At 41.4% G+C, this 17,300-nt stretch overlaps 1 protein-coding gene across 2 annotated transcripts in view; it reads left to right on the top strand.

The window, feature by feature from the left end:
- Window positions 1–17,300, top strand: part of ADGRA3 (adhesion G protein-coupled receptor A3) — a 124,714-nt gene that overhangs the window by 22,141 nt on the left and 85,273 nt on the right. For both annotated transcript variants that reach the window (XM_078068449.1, XM_078068448.1), the window contains exon 2: window positions 12,633–12,704. In XM_078068449.1, coding sequence (XP_077924575.1) covers window positions 12,633–12,704 — 72 coding nt within the window. The remainder of the gene's footprint in view (window positions 1–12,632; window positions 12,705–17,300) is intronic.

Here is a 17,300-nt window from a genome sequence, read left to right as displayed (position 1 = left end):
ATCATGATGGAAAAAAAGACACTCAAAATCATCATTTCTTAGGAAAATGCGTATTAAAACCACAGTTAGATACCACTGCACATTGAATGGCTTTAAATAAAAAAAAATTCTGACAGTACTGCGTGCTGGGGAGGATGTGGGACAACCCTCATACGAGTCTAGTGGGAGTTCAGGATTGTACAGTTCCTCTGGGAGAACAATTTGGTAGTTTCTTATAAAGTTAAACATGCACTTACCATATGAGCCAGCAATCAGACTTCTAGAAAATTACTAAAAGACTGACATATGCTCACACCAAAACCTCTGTTCAGATATTTATAGCCCCTTTATTCATATCACCAAAATTTGGAAGCAACCCAGGTGTCCTTGAGCTGGGGATTGCTAAAGTGTGGTCCATCCCTACCATGGAACACTACTCAGCAAGAGTGATCACCTATAACACTCCAGGTGTTAGAAATGATCTTGTAGCTTTCCTGGTTTCCCTGCCCACCACACGTACCAAATAGCATTTTGTGTGCTCTAAAGCATTTGATGCCTTTTATTCAGTTACTTATTTGTTTACCTCTTCCAAACTCAAGAAATGAGCAAGACATTTAAATGGACGCCTTACAAAAGGATATATAGGAATGGTCACTAAGCACATCAAGAGAAGCTCCACTTTATACTGACAAAAGTACCAATGAGATACAGCTTCAGACCTCCTAGAAAGGCCCAAATCAAATAGAGCATCAGACTTTGGAGAGCATGTGGAGAGAACTGGAACCATCACACATAGCCAGGGGAACGTAGGAGAGTACAACCACTTTGAGTTCAACACCTTATATATACACTACCCTGTGACCCAGGAATTCCAACCCTGCAGGTTTATTCAAGAGAAGAAAACTGACGTCCACAGAAAGACCCACACAGCAGTCTTACCGTAGTCGGAAACTGGAAACCCAAATATCGATCAACAGGGGAATAGTACACAAATGGAAGTATATTCACAGAGTAGAATACCACTCAGAAATAAAGAGGAACAAATTAGAATACAACAGTATGGATGAATCTAAAAAAAATTACATTAAACAAAAGAAGATGTACACATACAAACTGTGATAAATGTCCCCCCAAAAGGCCAACCTAATTTATGATGATGGAAGTCAGAACGTGTTTTCCGCGGGCTGGGGGGGTGGGGGGGCGTCACATGGGGAAGAGCAGGGGAGCAGAAAGGGGCAGGGAGGAATTTTCTGAGAGGATAATGATGTTCTCTATCTTGTTGGGGTGGCAATTACAAAGGCATGTACAATTGTCAAGTCATCAAACTGAATACTTCTGTACATTTTATTGTATGTGTGTTATACAGCTCAGTAATAAGGCTAGAATTGTACATTAAAAAAATAAGTCAAGCCATGTTCTCCCAAAAAATTTTAATTTTGTATGCTGTTATTACATCTCTGTAGGTTGTCTGACTTCTCCCTTCTTTCTCTCTTCTTATGTAGTACTATTTTATGTCCCATCTGATAGTTCCATGTTAAAATCAAACACAAATGGAGACCATTCTTGAAAATGCTTTGAACAGACAAAACCAGTTAGTCATACAAGCGAAGCTTAATTTAGCTTATTTTGCAAGACAAGTGAGGTTAACTTGACCTGGGTCACTCCTTGCTTATGCCTCTGAAAATCATAAGGAAAACTAAAATAGTTCCCCCAAATTGATAAGCGGTAACAACTAGCCGATTCCCTTTCATTTCAGAAAATTCTAACATTGTAACCAGTCGCTACGGAGAGTAAATACCGCCTTCGCGCTATAGAAGCTGCTTTAGAACAGCACACCTCAGAGCCTCATTCCATGTTGGGTGTGAGTGCTGTGGGTTGGCAGTCTTTTTTGGGTGTGTGCACAATGCTGTCAGAGGTGGGATCCTTAGACGCTGACCCCTTGCGACCCCGAGGCCTGTGAGCAAAACCGGTGTCAGTTCCCACCGAGCCTTTTGTGCTCACTGTTTTCTCTCACTGACCTTAGAGTTTCTTGGATCAGTCTCTAGGATCCCGGCTCTGCTCTGGGTTTTGAGCTGTCCAAGTTTACTGACAGCACACTTGCTTTCTGTTTGCTGAAGCTCCTTTGGTAAGTCACCCTCCCGTCTGTAAGGGGAGAAACCTGTGATTCCCTGGGTTTTAGGCAATGGTGGGATTACCCCATTCCCCGTGGTTTGTTTTAAGGAATCTAAAGGCAGAGATGGTTTCCATCTGGTCTAAATCTTCTTTTCCTCCCTTAAAGACTCCTGCGTCTTATATGATGTATACCCACAATCGACCAGGATCTTGTGCCTTTCTGGAGAAATGGGTGGACCTAACAAAAGCATAATTTGGAATTCTAGCCGCCACTTTGGGGAACCTACAGTTTAGAAAAGATGATCGAATTTCAGGGCGCCCTTGAAAAGAGGATCCCGAATCTCTCAAAAACAATGAAATGTATTCTTTGGTTGGTTAACAGAGGCCTTCAGAAGACAGCATGGCTCTCAACTACCTTTTCTAAAAGAATCATTACAAGGAGACAAAACATTGAAAACAAAAGCTCTGACCTGACCCTCCAGCTAAGCCCCTCTGCACCTGCCTGTCCCGAAGCTAACCTTCCATTCAGTCTCCCCCCCACCTCCCCGAACCTCCTAAGTTCCTGATGTCCTTGAGAGTAAGACCATCCCGTGAACTGCGGATCTCAGCTGCAGCAAAATGTAAACCCTGGTCTTCACCTGAGCTCTGATTTGTAAAGGATTGTCCAGGCCTAAAGACGGATCAAACTAAATTTATAAAGACTTCAAGATTCTTGTTGGAGCTTCTGACCCTGGATTTTCTGCTTTATATCAATTTGTTTACATGGGGTAAAGAGTCCAGGAGGCGTCGAGAGGTGGCTCCATTGCAGACGATTGGAAAGACCCCTCCAAAAAGTCTTTGAGGATCCCACCAAACATGCCTCAAAAGAACAACAACAATAAAAAAAAGTGAGAAAAGTAGGTCAGTCACTCCTTGAAGCTATACCCAGGATTTTTCCTGTGAGAATCAATTGGGCCGTGATACAGTCCTGTAAACAAAAAAGGGATGCATCAGTTGCAGACTTTCGATTTTGCTTAGAAGAAATATTTAGAGAGCGTTTTGGTCTCCGGGACCGCGAAGCTGGTAGTGCCTTGTCTGTTCATTTCGTTAATGGGCTTCTCCCTGAGCTTCCTGATTTATTAAAGAAACATAAATTAAGACGGGAGATCACTCCCCTTTCTGAGCTCCAGCATCTTGATGAGCATTTTGAACGAATTTTAGAACAGTGAAAGGGTTATCAAGCAAATAAACTCATGGCCCTACAATTAAAGCAGCTCAGGGGTGTCGACTGAACTTTAGAACTAACTTTGTACATTTCCCTATTGACAAGGATACTTGTCAAGACTGTGAGCAGAAGGGACATTGAAAAAAAAAGGACTTTGCCCTCAAACAACCTAATTATCCAAGAAGAAGGAGCACTCAACCTTCAGATCCTCAAGATAATAACACTGATGGGGCTGAGGAACCACCTGGTAAGCTACTCCCAGTAATTCCTATAAATCATCAGGGTGAAGTGAAATGAAACTTGACATAAATGAGAGATCTGCCCTGTGCTGGTAGATCTCAGAGGTCCTCTTTCTACTCTAAACCCCACCATGATACACCAGGAACTTCCTCAGGGTAACAGAACTGTTGTGGTGTTAGGCGTCAAGTTCAGAGTTCCTTTATCAGAGCCCATAACTCCTTCCCTTGGCCCCTTCCCTGAAAACCGTGCCTTTCTCTTAGGAGACACCGACTCCGTAAATCTGCCAGGAGGATACCTGTTCTCTAAATTTGGAGGCCAAGTACATTTTGTCTTTCCCCAACCACATGAATCTGTTAGCTCAGTTTTCAGACTTGGGGGTCTGACCTCATTTAACTTGCAGGTGAGCTTTGCTAGTGCGTCCCACCAGCCGGCCAGAGCTGAGACCGCTGCCGAGCCCTCCCACCACCACTTGCAAGCTCAGGCTGCTGGAAGAGTACCCAGGGGTTTGACACAGCTGTGAGGTGGGCCGAGGCAAGATTTGGGAAACCCCAACCACGTCAGAGGACCCAGTAGCCAGAGAGGACGCGGGAACAATCCAGAAGTCTGCTTCTAATGACCTATGCCCAAAGTTTATAAAGAACAGAAAAGCGGTGAATCACCAAAGTGGTCATTAGTCAGAGTATTTACTGTGCACACACCAGAAGACTGTTTGCAAACCAGGAGCCCTCAACCCCAAACATGGAATGGAGCTCCAAGGTAGCTTCTAGGAGTGGGAAGGCAGTGAGTGTTATAATATTAAGACTTTTCTTAAAATAGAGGAATTGGTTAGTGGTTACCTCCTATCAGTTTGCGGGGACCTAGGTTAGTTTTGCTTAAAATTTTCAAATGCATAAGCAAGAAGTGACCCATGTTGACCTGGAGCTTTTGCTGTTAATAACATTTTACCCCTTTATCAGTTGCTTTTTCTTTCTGTGTGTGATAAATCTATTTTAAATCATTTGGCAGTGTAATGCACACATCATAACCCACCGATCTTTTTAGTAAGGTGATTTTGACTTTCTTTCCGTCTTTAGTCTTGATAGTATCATTTGAATATCGATGAAGATAGGGTTTTGTTTGCACTTTTTACTCAGTTAAAAAGCTCTCCTCCCCAATTTAATTTAATCATGTATCACTGGAAGTTTAACTGCTTCCCTTATAAATGAGCTGGCAGCTCATGAGAGCTGGGAGCTGCATGAGTGATCATTCTCCATGACACATGAATGAATCCCACCAACCTCTCCTAAATGTTAAATTCTGAGAGATTTAGCATTTCTATTGCCTTTAATTACGCCTACTGCCATATAATATGCAATCTCCTATTGCGCAACTTTTTATTTCAGTGCTGTATCATAGTGAAACCTTAATGTGTAAACATTAAGCCGTAATTAAGGATCCAGACTTAAAATTCAGCCACGGTTAGTGTGTGTGCCAACAATGATGACTACTGATAAATTCTTAACTTACTCCTTTTCCTAGCAGCTGGAAATTTCCTTTGATACCAATTTTAAAATGGTCCTAATTTTAGAAGGGTGAAAATGTGGAAAACAGTAGCTTAGGACACTTCTATTGAAATATTAAAAGACACGAACTAGATATGTTCTGGTAGAGTTTTTTATTCTTCCCCTCCCCCCAAAAAAGAAATTCCGTAAGCTTCAGAGAGAAGGAGTAGCGAGAACAGCACTGAGGTTTATACTCCTCATCTGTACCATAGGAAGCTGGGACATTGGGTACGTTGTAGATGCTGTGTTATTAATTCCGTAAGAGGGATCTTTGAATGCCTTAAACCCAGCCATATTTTTATTTTATTCTTTTATTGAACAGATATTCTGGGCATCTTGCCAGTTGGATCCTCTGGGAAGCACATGCCAAGTGTACAGAAGGGGTTAGAAGTACAAGATTTGGGGCGCCTGGGTGGCTCAGTCGTTAAGCGTCTGCCTTCGGCTCAGGTCATGATCCCGGGGTCCCGGGATCGAGTCCCACATCGGGCTCCCTGCTCGGCGGGAAGCCTGCTTCTCCCTCTCCCACTCCCCCTGCTTGTGTTCCTGCTCTCGCTATCTCTCTCTCTGTCAAATAAATAAAATCTTTAAAAAAAAAAAAAAAAAAAAAAGAAGTACAAGATTTGTACTGATGGAAATACATCTGGAAGATGAAGGGAAATGAAGCAGAAGTGGGCAGGGTGACCCTTCGGACTGGGATGGAGGTCTGGCCTCTGTGAAGGGAGAGGGGGAAGGAAGGACAGTAGGGTAGGACAGTTGTGCAGGAATCTGGGCCAGCGCTGGTGCAGAGATCGCCCCTTGGGGAGTCTGGGCTGGCCAGGAATGGAAAGCCCTGTCACCCCCACTGTGCTGAGTACTCGGCCGGCATTGCCTACCAAGTGGATGGACTCTGCTTGGAAACTGAGGCAGATCCCTCGGACAGCGGCAGCTGGAGGCTCTCTGCTAACTGCCTTCCTGTTTAGGGTCGCTCTTGAAGGAGGATCTGCGGAGCACACCTCCTTACCCACAAGAGTCTCTTATGTACCAGGCGTCGTTAGAATCTTAACTCTGCCACTTGGTTTGAATCTGAACCTGGACAAGTCACCGAACTTGAAATAATTTAGTTTTATTTTATTTATTTTTTTAAAGATTTTATTTATTGATTGATGAGCAGGGAGCCTGACATGGGACTCGATCCCAGGACCCTGGGATCATGACCTGAGCCAAAGGCAGATGCTTAACGGACTGAGCCACCCAGGTGCTCTGCAAACTTTAGTTTTAGAGAAAATAATACTGATGTCGTAGGGTGTTTATGAAGAGTAACTGAGTACACCCATATAAAGAGAGGTTGCACGATGGACTCACTTACGTGTTCACTGTAGGTCCACTCCTGTGGGGATGCAGAGATGGTCATGTTCGAAAAGATCCCTATGTGGGATTCACCCAGTCATGGGAGACATGGCAAATACACAAGTCCCTGAACAGGGATTTCACAAAATGCAAAGTCCTTGTTAAAACAAGGTGATGCAGCAGAGTTGAGGGCAAAACATTTTTTGACACACTGGAACTAAAGCCTACCACCCAGAATTTTCTCTTGCAGAGCTGAATCAATGGATGCATCGAGTTCAGGGGACACGTTGGTGAACAAACTGCTAATACTTAGGGCAAAATGTGTATATCACCGATGGTGTGCTGAATTAAATGTGGTTTTAATATAAAGGTTACTCAGATTGATGAGGATTTTTGCCCTCTAGTAGATACTTAACTCTTACTTGCTAGGGAGAATTAATTTAGAAAAGAACACTTGATTTTCATTCGCTGGAAACCAAAGAATAAACTGGGACAGAGTGTGCTAAAACAGGGCTTGACAGACTTTTTCTTTTTCTGTAAAGGGCCAGATAGTAAATATTTTAGGCTTTCCTGGCCACGACAGTCTCTGTTGTCACTACTCAACTCGGCTGTCATTGCAGGAAACCTGCCACAGACAATATGTGAACAAATGGGCATGGTCGTGTGCCAATAAAATTTTAAAAACATTGAAATTTATATTTCATAGAATTTTCATGTGTCATAAAATACCATTCTTTTGATTTTTTTTTTCAACCATTAAAAATACAAAAACCATTCTTAGAAGCCCACAGGCTGTCCCAACAGGTGGTGGGATGGATTTGGACACCCCCTGGACTAGAGCTTCAGCGAACGTGGGAGTAACCAGTTTTCATTAGTGGGATAAATGAAGCAAAGCACTAAAATTGATTTTTGAGGATTTAGCATATCTGATTTTAGCTTCTCACAGGTGGTCCTAAATTTTTAGAACATGTGCCTATTGCAATTAGTGACTCAAAAGCTTAGCCTAGCCATATTGTCTATTTTTCTTGTATTTGATAAAGATGTAGCAATAACAATTATTACTCTACATAATAAATCTAATGCAGAATCAGTTTGTGTTACTTACTACAGTTTGTATTGCTTGAGCAAATCAGAGATGTCAAGAGATGGAGAATTTTAATATGTAAACGCATACTTTCAGTCCTTAGTCTGTCTTCGATCTTTCTGAGTGAACACCTAAAAAGCATTCTCTCTTCCCATTCTGCAGCCCCTCATCTGCATGATATCCCATTTTGTGGATCCTGTATTCCATCAGGACCAAACTTCTGTTCCTGGAATCAACCTAAATATCCAGTCATTGAGTTTTACAAATAATAGTGCAATGAATACTTTTGTTGTATAAATATATAATTGCATAATTTAATATATAACATGTATATTGCACACCTGCAAATTTATCTTTAGGATAAATTTCCAGAAGGGGAATTAATGGATCAAATGCTGTAAATGCACTTGTACTTTTGCCTTCCATAATGATTGTATTGATTGATAGCAAAATATGAGTGGTTGTTTCCCTCTAAATACAAAGTGTGTTATCACACTTGCACTCCTTAAGTGAATCATGGTACCTTGTTTTAGTTTTAATTTGCATTTCTCTCATGATTGTGGTTGTATATCCCTTCATATGATTATGATCCGTTTGTATTTACTTTCACTGAACTGTCTTTTTATGGCCTTTGCTAGTTTTTCTATTGGTTTTTTTTTTTTTAAGAGCTCTTTATATATTTGGGAAATGAGGCCTTTGTTTTTGGTAGTAGTCATAAGTATTTGTTGTTTATCTTTTGACATTGCTTATGATTTTTAAATTATCAAACTTTTAGGGCGCCTGGGTGGTTAAGCGACTGCCTTCGGCTCAGGTCATGATCCTGGAGTCCCAGGATCGAGTCCCGCATCGGGCTCCCTGCAGGGTTAAGTTGGTTAAGCGACTGCCTTCGGCTCAGGTCATGATCCTGGAGTCCCAGGATCGAGTCCCGCATCGGGCTCCCTGCTTGGCAGGGAGTCTGCTTCTCCCTCTGACCCTCCTCCCTCTCATGCTCTCTGTCTCTCATTCTCTCTCTCTCAAATAAATAAATAAAATCTTTAAAAAAAAAAACTAAAATTATCAAACTTTTAAAAATGTAGTCCTGTTTACTCCTTTTCTTAGTCCTAGAAGATCTTTAGTTATTGTGGCTTCTAAATCTGTCTGCTTTCATTTTCTCTCTCTCTCTATTTTTTTGGTCTGTATGAGACTGCCCTTGTTTTAAATATGACATTTTCTTAGTCTTCCCCCTTTCTTTCCTGAGGATACTTGTCATTGGATTTAGGGCCCACACTCATTGAGGACGATCTCATCTCGAAACGTTCAACTTCATTACATCTGCAAACATCCTTTTCTAGTTAAGGTCATAGTCATAGTTTTGGGGTGGGGGGCATATCTTTTGGAGGGCCACCGTTCCACCCAGTGTAAGAGCTCTATTTGATTATTTTCCTGATTTTCCCCTCCAGGGGTCGACTTCAAGAATTATATTCCTAATGTTTGATCTGAATATTTAAAGCTCTTAAAATGTATTTTCAGTTCCTCTCAAAAGGAAAATTATTCTGTGTCTTCTGCCATACGGGGTGTGGGTGCTGTGCGTACCATTCCATTCTGGGACTTGCAAGAGCAAGTGACTGAGAACTTGTAATACTTAATTTTTATTTTTTTCTGCTCCATAAACTTCTGATTTTTTTTTTTAAACATGTCTACATTAGGTCTTACTCCCTTTTTCATGTTTCAGCCTAAATGATATATTGAACTAACTTGATACCATGTTAAATGTAACAATGGACATCAAAGTCTTCTTATAGTGTTTAAATTCAAGAGGCACGAGCCCAGGATAGTGTTCCTAAGCATCGTCTATAGATCAGGTGGTGTTATAACATCGTTAGTATAGAACAGAAATGGATATACATAAGCTTTATAACTTTAGTCAAGTTTTATACTTTTCATTTAGTTACCTTCTGGAAAGTTTGAAATTTCAAAGATGTCAGCAAAAATATTGATTAGAATGGGTTTTAGGTTTATAATGATACATGAGATTATGCATTTGCTCACTGCACAGTCCCCAGTCTCAAAATTGAGTATAAAAACTGCCTGCAGAGTAGATTTATTCATACCGATCCTGTTTTCTTGCGCAAAGTCCTTAAACACACCAAGTAATGGATAGACTGAATATATTAACATGAGGTTGTAAACTGTATTTTTAAGGTTACAGTTATAACTTTTTAAGTGTGATGAAATGTCTTCCTTTTTATTCTTCTCAGTAAAATCTATCATTTATTGTACTAAAGCCTTTATGACCGAGCAAATGACAGTCCTTTCGCTGCAACAGTACTGAGTGTAATTCACCGGGCGCCCTGACAGTTTTTCATAAGCTCCCTCCGTATTTGGGGATCATTCTTCACCCAGACACCGAGTACTCTTGTCACTGAGCCTGTTACCTGGTAGACTGTGTAGTTTTCCTTTGTTTCTTTAGTTCTCTGTTTATCGGTGATAAATTCTCAGTCACCGTCAAGTTTGTCAGTTTTGCTCATGAAAACACCAATACAGAAACGTAAAAGAAGCTAGAAGGGATCTTGGTGGTCATTCTGGTCTGATTTTTTTCCATCTTAAAAGTTGTGAAATTGAAGTCGAACTAGAGAGGTGACCTAAATCATTTATTGCTGGGGGGGTGGGGAGTGGGTCTCTATTAAAACTCTGGGCTCTGGATCTCAACACCATTGTTCATTTCTCTTCTTTTAGTGCCTATTCATAGTGCCTGTTAAGTTGCAAACTGTCGCTGCATAAACATTTCTTGAACATAAATAAATAAACGTGAGTCTTTAATCTCAAAGCTTAAAGTATTCGTTTACTTCTAAGATAGAATTATATGGAAATTAACTCAATTTCAAACTCTCCCTAGTTATGGAGATTCTTATGTTTATCATCAGGAGAAAAAATATTTAAATAGTAAGAGTTGTCTGCTAAGTATTTCAAAAGATACTACAAGATTATAGAGAATAAGAGAGAAACTAATAGAAGCCTCATCAGTAAGGTATTGATCCATTAGGGTCCGTTTTTTCCCAGTCTTTTTTTGTTGTTGTTGTTGTTGTTTGTTTGTTTTTGATCTCTGCATAGATTCTTTTCAATTAGTGCTATCAGTTTTGTTTGCTTCTGAACTGAGTGTAAGCATTTTCCTTTTTATCAAGTTCCCTCTGGAAGAATCCTTTTTTAATGGATGCATGAAGTTTTGTTTGAATGTACCATCATTTTACTCTTCCTCTTACATAATGCTGAAATAAGGTCATGGGATATCCTTCTTGTCAGATTTGGCGACTTGTTTAGGAGTGATGTTTTGGGCAGCAAGGTGGGAGGCTCTTCACGGTGCACCATGGGCTGCTTGAGAAGGCTTATTTCAGTGACGTCGGTGGCCATGAGCAAGACTGAGTTTGCTTTTGCCCTAGCCGACCACCTCACTTGAAAAAAACCTTTGCAATTTTGATTAGAGAAAATGGTATTGTATTTTAATTGCAGTGTTTTCAAGCACCACATTTTCTGTTTTCTTGGTCCCAATGGTTGACAAGGCCCTTGTCCTTCCTTTAGCGACGGCTTGAGGGAGACGCAAGATATTACATGGTAATATACGTGGATTGCAAGAAACATTAAAATGAGGGAGGATGTGTGTTTTAGAACCAAGGAAACCATCTGAAATTTAATGAATACTCATTGAGTGTCTCATACATTTCCTAATCTCTTTCTAGTGTTTATGAGGTAGATATTTTTCTTCCTGTTTTATGAATGAGGAACTCTTACAGAGAGGTGGAGGGACTGGCCAAGATCAATGGAACTTGAAAGCAAGAGAGCTGAGCTTCAAACACGGGTATCCTTGACTCGAGAAGCTGCTAATAATCATCCCACAAAAAAGGCTCTGAAATGCGCATCTACGTGAACAGGGATTTTGTTTTTAAATTCCACTTATATCGAAAGAAAAGCAGATGTCAAATGGCTATTTTTGTTTGAAGACAAATAATTAGAGGTTCTTTTTTAGAATAATAAAAGTAGATACAATACAAATGAATACCTGAACTCTTAGGACCCAGGGGCACTCTGTTATTTGTATATACACAGAATTGCTGCGTTGCAGTGTCTGGGGGGTGGGGAGGGGGGCACCGTGCAACTTTGTACCCCGTGTGAAGGGCGCCCCTGAAGTGCAGCACAGTCTATGATGGAGGACTTTCTGCCCGCGAGGCCAGTAGTATGTCTCTGGACCTACGTTGACGTATGTTGAACGTGAGGTCTGGAAGAGAGATTTCCTGGGTTTCTGATCTGGTTCTGGCATTTGCTGCTGTCACCTTGGGTCGTTAACCTAATTAATTCTTCTCTGCCTTGGTTTTCTCATTTTCTTATCTCGATGTCCTCACTCCTCCAAATCAGGTAGCTTTAGCATTTTCACTTTATGGAAAATCGTTCTTGGTACTTGAGCTACAAAAGGTGCATAGCTACGGTGCCTAGAGAGGGAGCAAGATCACGTGCACGTAATCTTCTTAGGCAAGTCCTATCGTGGGGGTGGCTTGACTATGACCTCTTTCAGTAAGTCCTTGTTGTCAGGTCCTGGCTTTGAGAACATTGTCCTGATACATGAGATAACAGCACCGTGATACCGTCGCCTGTGTGTCTGATGTGAGGGTGTGCAAAAGCTTATTTTCACACACACAGGCAGTAGATTTGTATACTGTTAAATTACAAATAATATTCAGCATTGACATATCTAGCGGATGCTTTATTTCTTTGTAAGATCAGTATTTCATAGGGCATGTTACACATTTTTCCATTAAGTTTTTAAATAAGTATTCAACTTACATAAGTTGATTAATTATGTAAGTGTATGTGGCGTTCTTCTCATACTGAACTCAAGAGCTATTTTCTGCTCACTTCTCTCCCTTTTTACCTTAAAATTTTTAGTCAAATGTGATAGGAACAATTTAAGAGGTGACAAGAAGAGTGAGCGGGCTATTTTAGGTGGTTTCTCAAAGAAAGAGAAAGAAGCTCCTGTTTTTGTCAGGCATCTCAAAAACTGGCTAATAAGTGACTTCTTAGAATTCCTCATAGGTTTAAAAATAAGGAGCTAAATTATTTTGATATTGATGGTGTACATATATTCTGCAACTTACCTTTTTTTTCCTGTCATTTTTAGGATTCTGAGTAACAATAAAATATCCGAGCTGAAGAATGGCTCATTTTCTGGGTTAAGTCTCCTTGAAAGATTGTGAGTATTTTTTATTATATCTTATTGTTATTTTACTTACTGCACTTTTTTTTTTTGGTTTATTATGAGCTTTACTTGAGTGAGAGATAATACTTAGCTGCACTTTTATTTTAAGTCTGTTACTAAACTCTCGACTTTTCCAAAATAAAAATTTGAGTTTTCCCAACATTTTATTATGAAAAACTTCAAGAATTTAATTTCAAGAAACAATTAGTTAATTAGATGTTGGCAAACTTTCTGTAAAGGGCCAGATAGTAAATAATTTAGGCTTTGTAGGCCATATGGTCTCTGTGACAATTCCTCGATTTCTGCCATGATAGTGGGAAAGCAGCAATAGACAATAAAGACTATGAATTGATGTGGAGGTGATGTTATTTGCAAAGCAGGCTGGGGATCATGGTTTGCTGATCACTGGCTTTTGGAGCATAGATGCTGTTTCGAAGTTCTGTCATGAAGTGTGCGTGGGCCTTATAAAATAGTCAAGTAGAATTTAAACACATTAAGGAGGGAAACTTTTGGATAAACTTTGATATTTTATTCAGATGTCTTTGAATGTGATAATTGTGTTTGGCTTACAAATTAGGTCGTTTTGTTTATGATCAGATATATTATAAGTAGTGCTTATTTTTTTTGCCTTGGATTTTACACAGTGGATATTTAATTCGCTTGTCTTATGAATGATAGTCCAGGATCACGTTTCAGATTCCCTTTATTACTCATACATTTAGGATAACATTTCAGGACATTCTTTTTTTTTTTTTTTTTTCCGAGTTGGCTCCACTCCCAACGTGGGGCCTGAACTCACGACCCTGAGATCAAGAGTCGCATGCTCTAGGGACTGACCTAGCCAGGCGCCCCTACAGAAACATTTCAGATGTATATAAGGTGTAGGTAATATAAGGAAGCTCTACTGTGAGCCTCCCCGTTTCTGTTGAATTACAGATTTCCCGTGTTAGTTCTCTTTGCTCTGCTTCACTTTCTTTCTGTGTGATCTTCCCTTGACCATCTGACCCAGTGGTTTCTACAAACTCCCACAAGACATTATTGCTTTGATCACAGATGTGTTATTTAAGCATGTACATAGTTTTTATTTATTTATTTATTGTTTTTTAAAGATTTTATTTATTTACTTGACAGAGAGAGACACCGCGAGAGAGGGAACACAAGCAGGGGGAGTGGGAGAGGGAGAAGCAGGCTTCCCTTGGAGCAGGGAGCCCGATGCGGGGCTTGATCCCAGGACCCTGGGATCACGACCTGAACCAAAGGCAGACTCTTAATGACTGAGCCACCCAGGCGCCCCCATAGAGTTTTTATTTATCCTTTTATATACGTCTGTTCTTTTAATTGATCATATGTCTTAAAAGTCTTTTTTTTTTTCTTCTAAAGTAGGCCCCACGTGCAGCGTGGAGCCCAACACAGGGCTTGAACTCACGACCCTGAGATCAAGACCTGAGCTGAGATCAAGAGTCAGACGCTTAACCAGCTGAGCCACCCAAGTGCCCCTTAAATCAAAAGTCTTAAAGTTAGGTTTTTACATTTAGATAAACATACATGAAAATAGCACATTTACGTATATAAAGTAGCAGTCCATTCATATTTACACATACACGTGTCTGTATACATAGATGCGTGTACACATACATGTATGTAAAATGCTCTTGGCACAGCAGTGCTTAATTCTCAGATTTTCTCGTTTCTGTTTTCATTCAACTCTTCCCGTCCTGTTCCACGTAGGCCACGTGCCTCAGAGGAGGCTGGTCGGACCTCAGCGCCAGGCCTGACTAGGAAGAGGACAGTCCTTCACTCACACTCCAGGGACACGGGGTGAGGAATGGGCGCTGACCAGTTTAACCGAGTCAGGATTTGCTCAGGGCTCTTTGGGAAAGGAATTTCCTTACTGTCATCAGAACGGATGACTGTGCCGTCTAGAGGCTGTCCTGCCACTGGCTTGGGCCGGAGCCGACATCATGGTGCCCTGGAGGGACCTTGCTGAAGCAGGGCTGCCTCTGGGCTGTTACAGTTATGCGAGGCGGTATGTTCCTGTTGGGCTTTCTGTTTCTTGTAAGAAAAGTCACTGTGCTTGACAGATAGTCTGAGCATGTAGCACATTGCCAGGCATTGAGTAGGTGCTTGGTCAATAATGGAAGGATCAGTGGGATCTTTTCTTTCCCCAGGAAGGATGACAGGGATGCCTAGGTTATAAATGGTGTCTGTTGTGTTTATAAACATGTTTTATTTTTGGCCCCTAGGTTGCTGTGGTTGTTCACGTACATCATAAAAAGTAGGGGCAGCATAGCTAATGGTCTGTGCTATGCTGTGACTTACTACCGTTTTTACTTTTACTTTTTAATTTCATTTTGGTCTTTGACCTATTTTCCATCATTTATTGATGATAAATCCATATACATGATAGAAACAAACTAGGTTGCCACAAACATATTAGGTGATAGGAAGATACTGCTGTGATTGTTTTTAGCTAAGGGCCTGTTTATACCTGAATCCCAGAACACCATATCTCTTTTGTAGGACCACAGATACAGATGTAGATAGATAGACTCACACATACATACATATATGTACATATATGAGAGTGTGTGTGTGTGTGTGTGTGTGTGTGTGTGTACACACACACAGACCAAGACCCCAGTGATGACTTTGGGATCTGGGCCATCTCTGTCGGGAAACATTTTTACCTAAGCTCAGCATTTCCTACAGACCCTTCAAAGCCCAAACCTGAGTCTTGGCCTCACGGTCACTGTGTGAGGGAGAGACCACGCATGCCTGGGTGGGACCTGTCCCCCGTGCTGTCTTCGTGGGAGAACAGCACACTTCAGAAAGAAAGAAAAAGCGATGATATGGCTAGGCTCTTACTATTCTGGCTTTGAGAAGGAAGGATGGGGGGGCAAGAGTTCCAGAGGAAACATCCTGTCAATAGGGCCTTTGTCTGTGAGCATGAGCTCAGACAGAGCTCCTTATTCCTCCAGGTTCCTGCTGGGACCAGTGGTTGGAAAGGCCCCAGAGGGCCTGAGACGGTGGCTGGCCCCTTGTGGAAATGCCCTGGTCTTTGGTCTATCTTGTGCTCTAAAAATGAGGTAAAACAAAGAGATCCCCTAGCCAGTGGCTTGACCCTTTGCCAGGAGTTCATGTCCCAACACGGATGAATGTCTTCTCAGGCCTTTCCTAGTGCAGCTCCATTCATCCTCTGTGGGCATGGAAGGTGGGTGTCGGTGCAGGGTGATGGGGAGGGAGGCCCAGGGGGGAACTCAGGCTTTCCTTCCCCTGGAGCCCAGCCCTGTCTTTCTTACAGTTACACTTTCTACTGTCTTGTTCTTCTCTGATTTGCTCTACTGATGCTAAAGCTAAAGCCTCTATAGATTTTGTAATTTCCATACCAACTCCTTGAATAATCTCTTGATTCTTTCTACTATTTTCATGGCTCTTCTCATTTCCCTCTCTACCAGGTCATCTAACTTAACTAAAGTACTCTGCCTCTGTGTACCACTGTCCCCTTCCTGTGACGGAATCCAAAGACTGTCTTGTCCTTCCTTCACGTCTAGCAACTCTATTCTTTAAGTTGTAGTCTTTGTATTCTTCTGTGATTTTCTTCATTGTAGGATTCTTCTCATGGACTCTGGTTTGCTATGGGATCTCATCATATATCTGTGAATCTTAGGGGTCTTCTCTTCCAAGACTCTGCAGAGACTTTAGGACTTTGTCTTGGGTCTCTGTGTATCAGACACAAGCTGTGTGAATGCAGTGGTTGTATTAGTCTGCTCTGACTGCAGTAAGAAAATACCATAGACCCGGTGGCTTGAACAACAGACATTGATTTCCTCCCAGTTCTGGGGGCTGAAAGTTCAAGATCCAGGCATGGCAGGGTTGGCTTCTAGGGCCGTGAGGGAAGGATGTGTTCCAGGCCTTTCTCCTTGGCTTGTAGATGGCTGCCTTCTCCCTGTGTCTTTCCATGGTGTTTCCTCTGTGTGTATGTGTGTCCACATTTCCTCCTCTTATAAGAACACTGGTCACCTTGGATTAGGGCCCACTCCAATGTCCTCATTTTTAAGTTGATCACCTCTTTAAAGAACCCATCTCCAAATACAGTCCTCTTTTGAAGGAGGAGGGGGTAGGACTTCAACATGGAATTTTGGAGAAACACAATTCATCCTACGACGATGATGTAGCATTTTTGTAGATTTGCTAATATGTGTTTTCCTTGCCTGTTCCTAATTACTCTGTCTTGGAAGGGATGAAAGAACAGAAAAAAGGACTCAGTTTTGGCCACTGAGTTCCAGAAGTCCTACCTAGTCCAATGTAGAAAAGAGATTTGAGAAAAGGTAACATAAGAGAAACTTCCTCCTTTTCTAGATACACATCCTGTGGACTCACTGGGGAGTTAGAGGCCCTGTAGGAAGAGCTTATATGCTGGTGGGTCTCTAAGAAAGTTCTCGTCTTTGCTTCCCCATCCCTACCGGGTTTAGGGGAAAGACAGGGAAAAAGACCATGTAATAAAAGCAATATATAGTTCTGGATCTAAGGGCAGAAGGCCTCTGAGGCCTCTTTCCTGGAGAAGAAGCAAACCCTTGAAATTTCCCAGGG

Source organism: Halichoerus grypus, chromosome 3, assembly GCF_964656455.1.
Source record: "Halichoerus grypus chromosome 3, mHalGry1.hap1.1, whole genome shotgun sequence".
In the NCBI taxonomy this organism is placed as follows: Eukaryota; Metazoa; Chordata; class Mammalia; order Carnivora; family Phocidae; genus Halichoerus; species Halichoerus grypus.
Note: the sequence above shows the minus strand (reverse complement) of the source record. Positions and strands in the feature narration are given on the sequence as shown.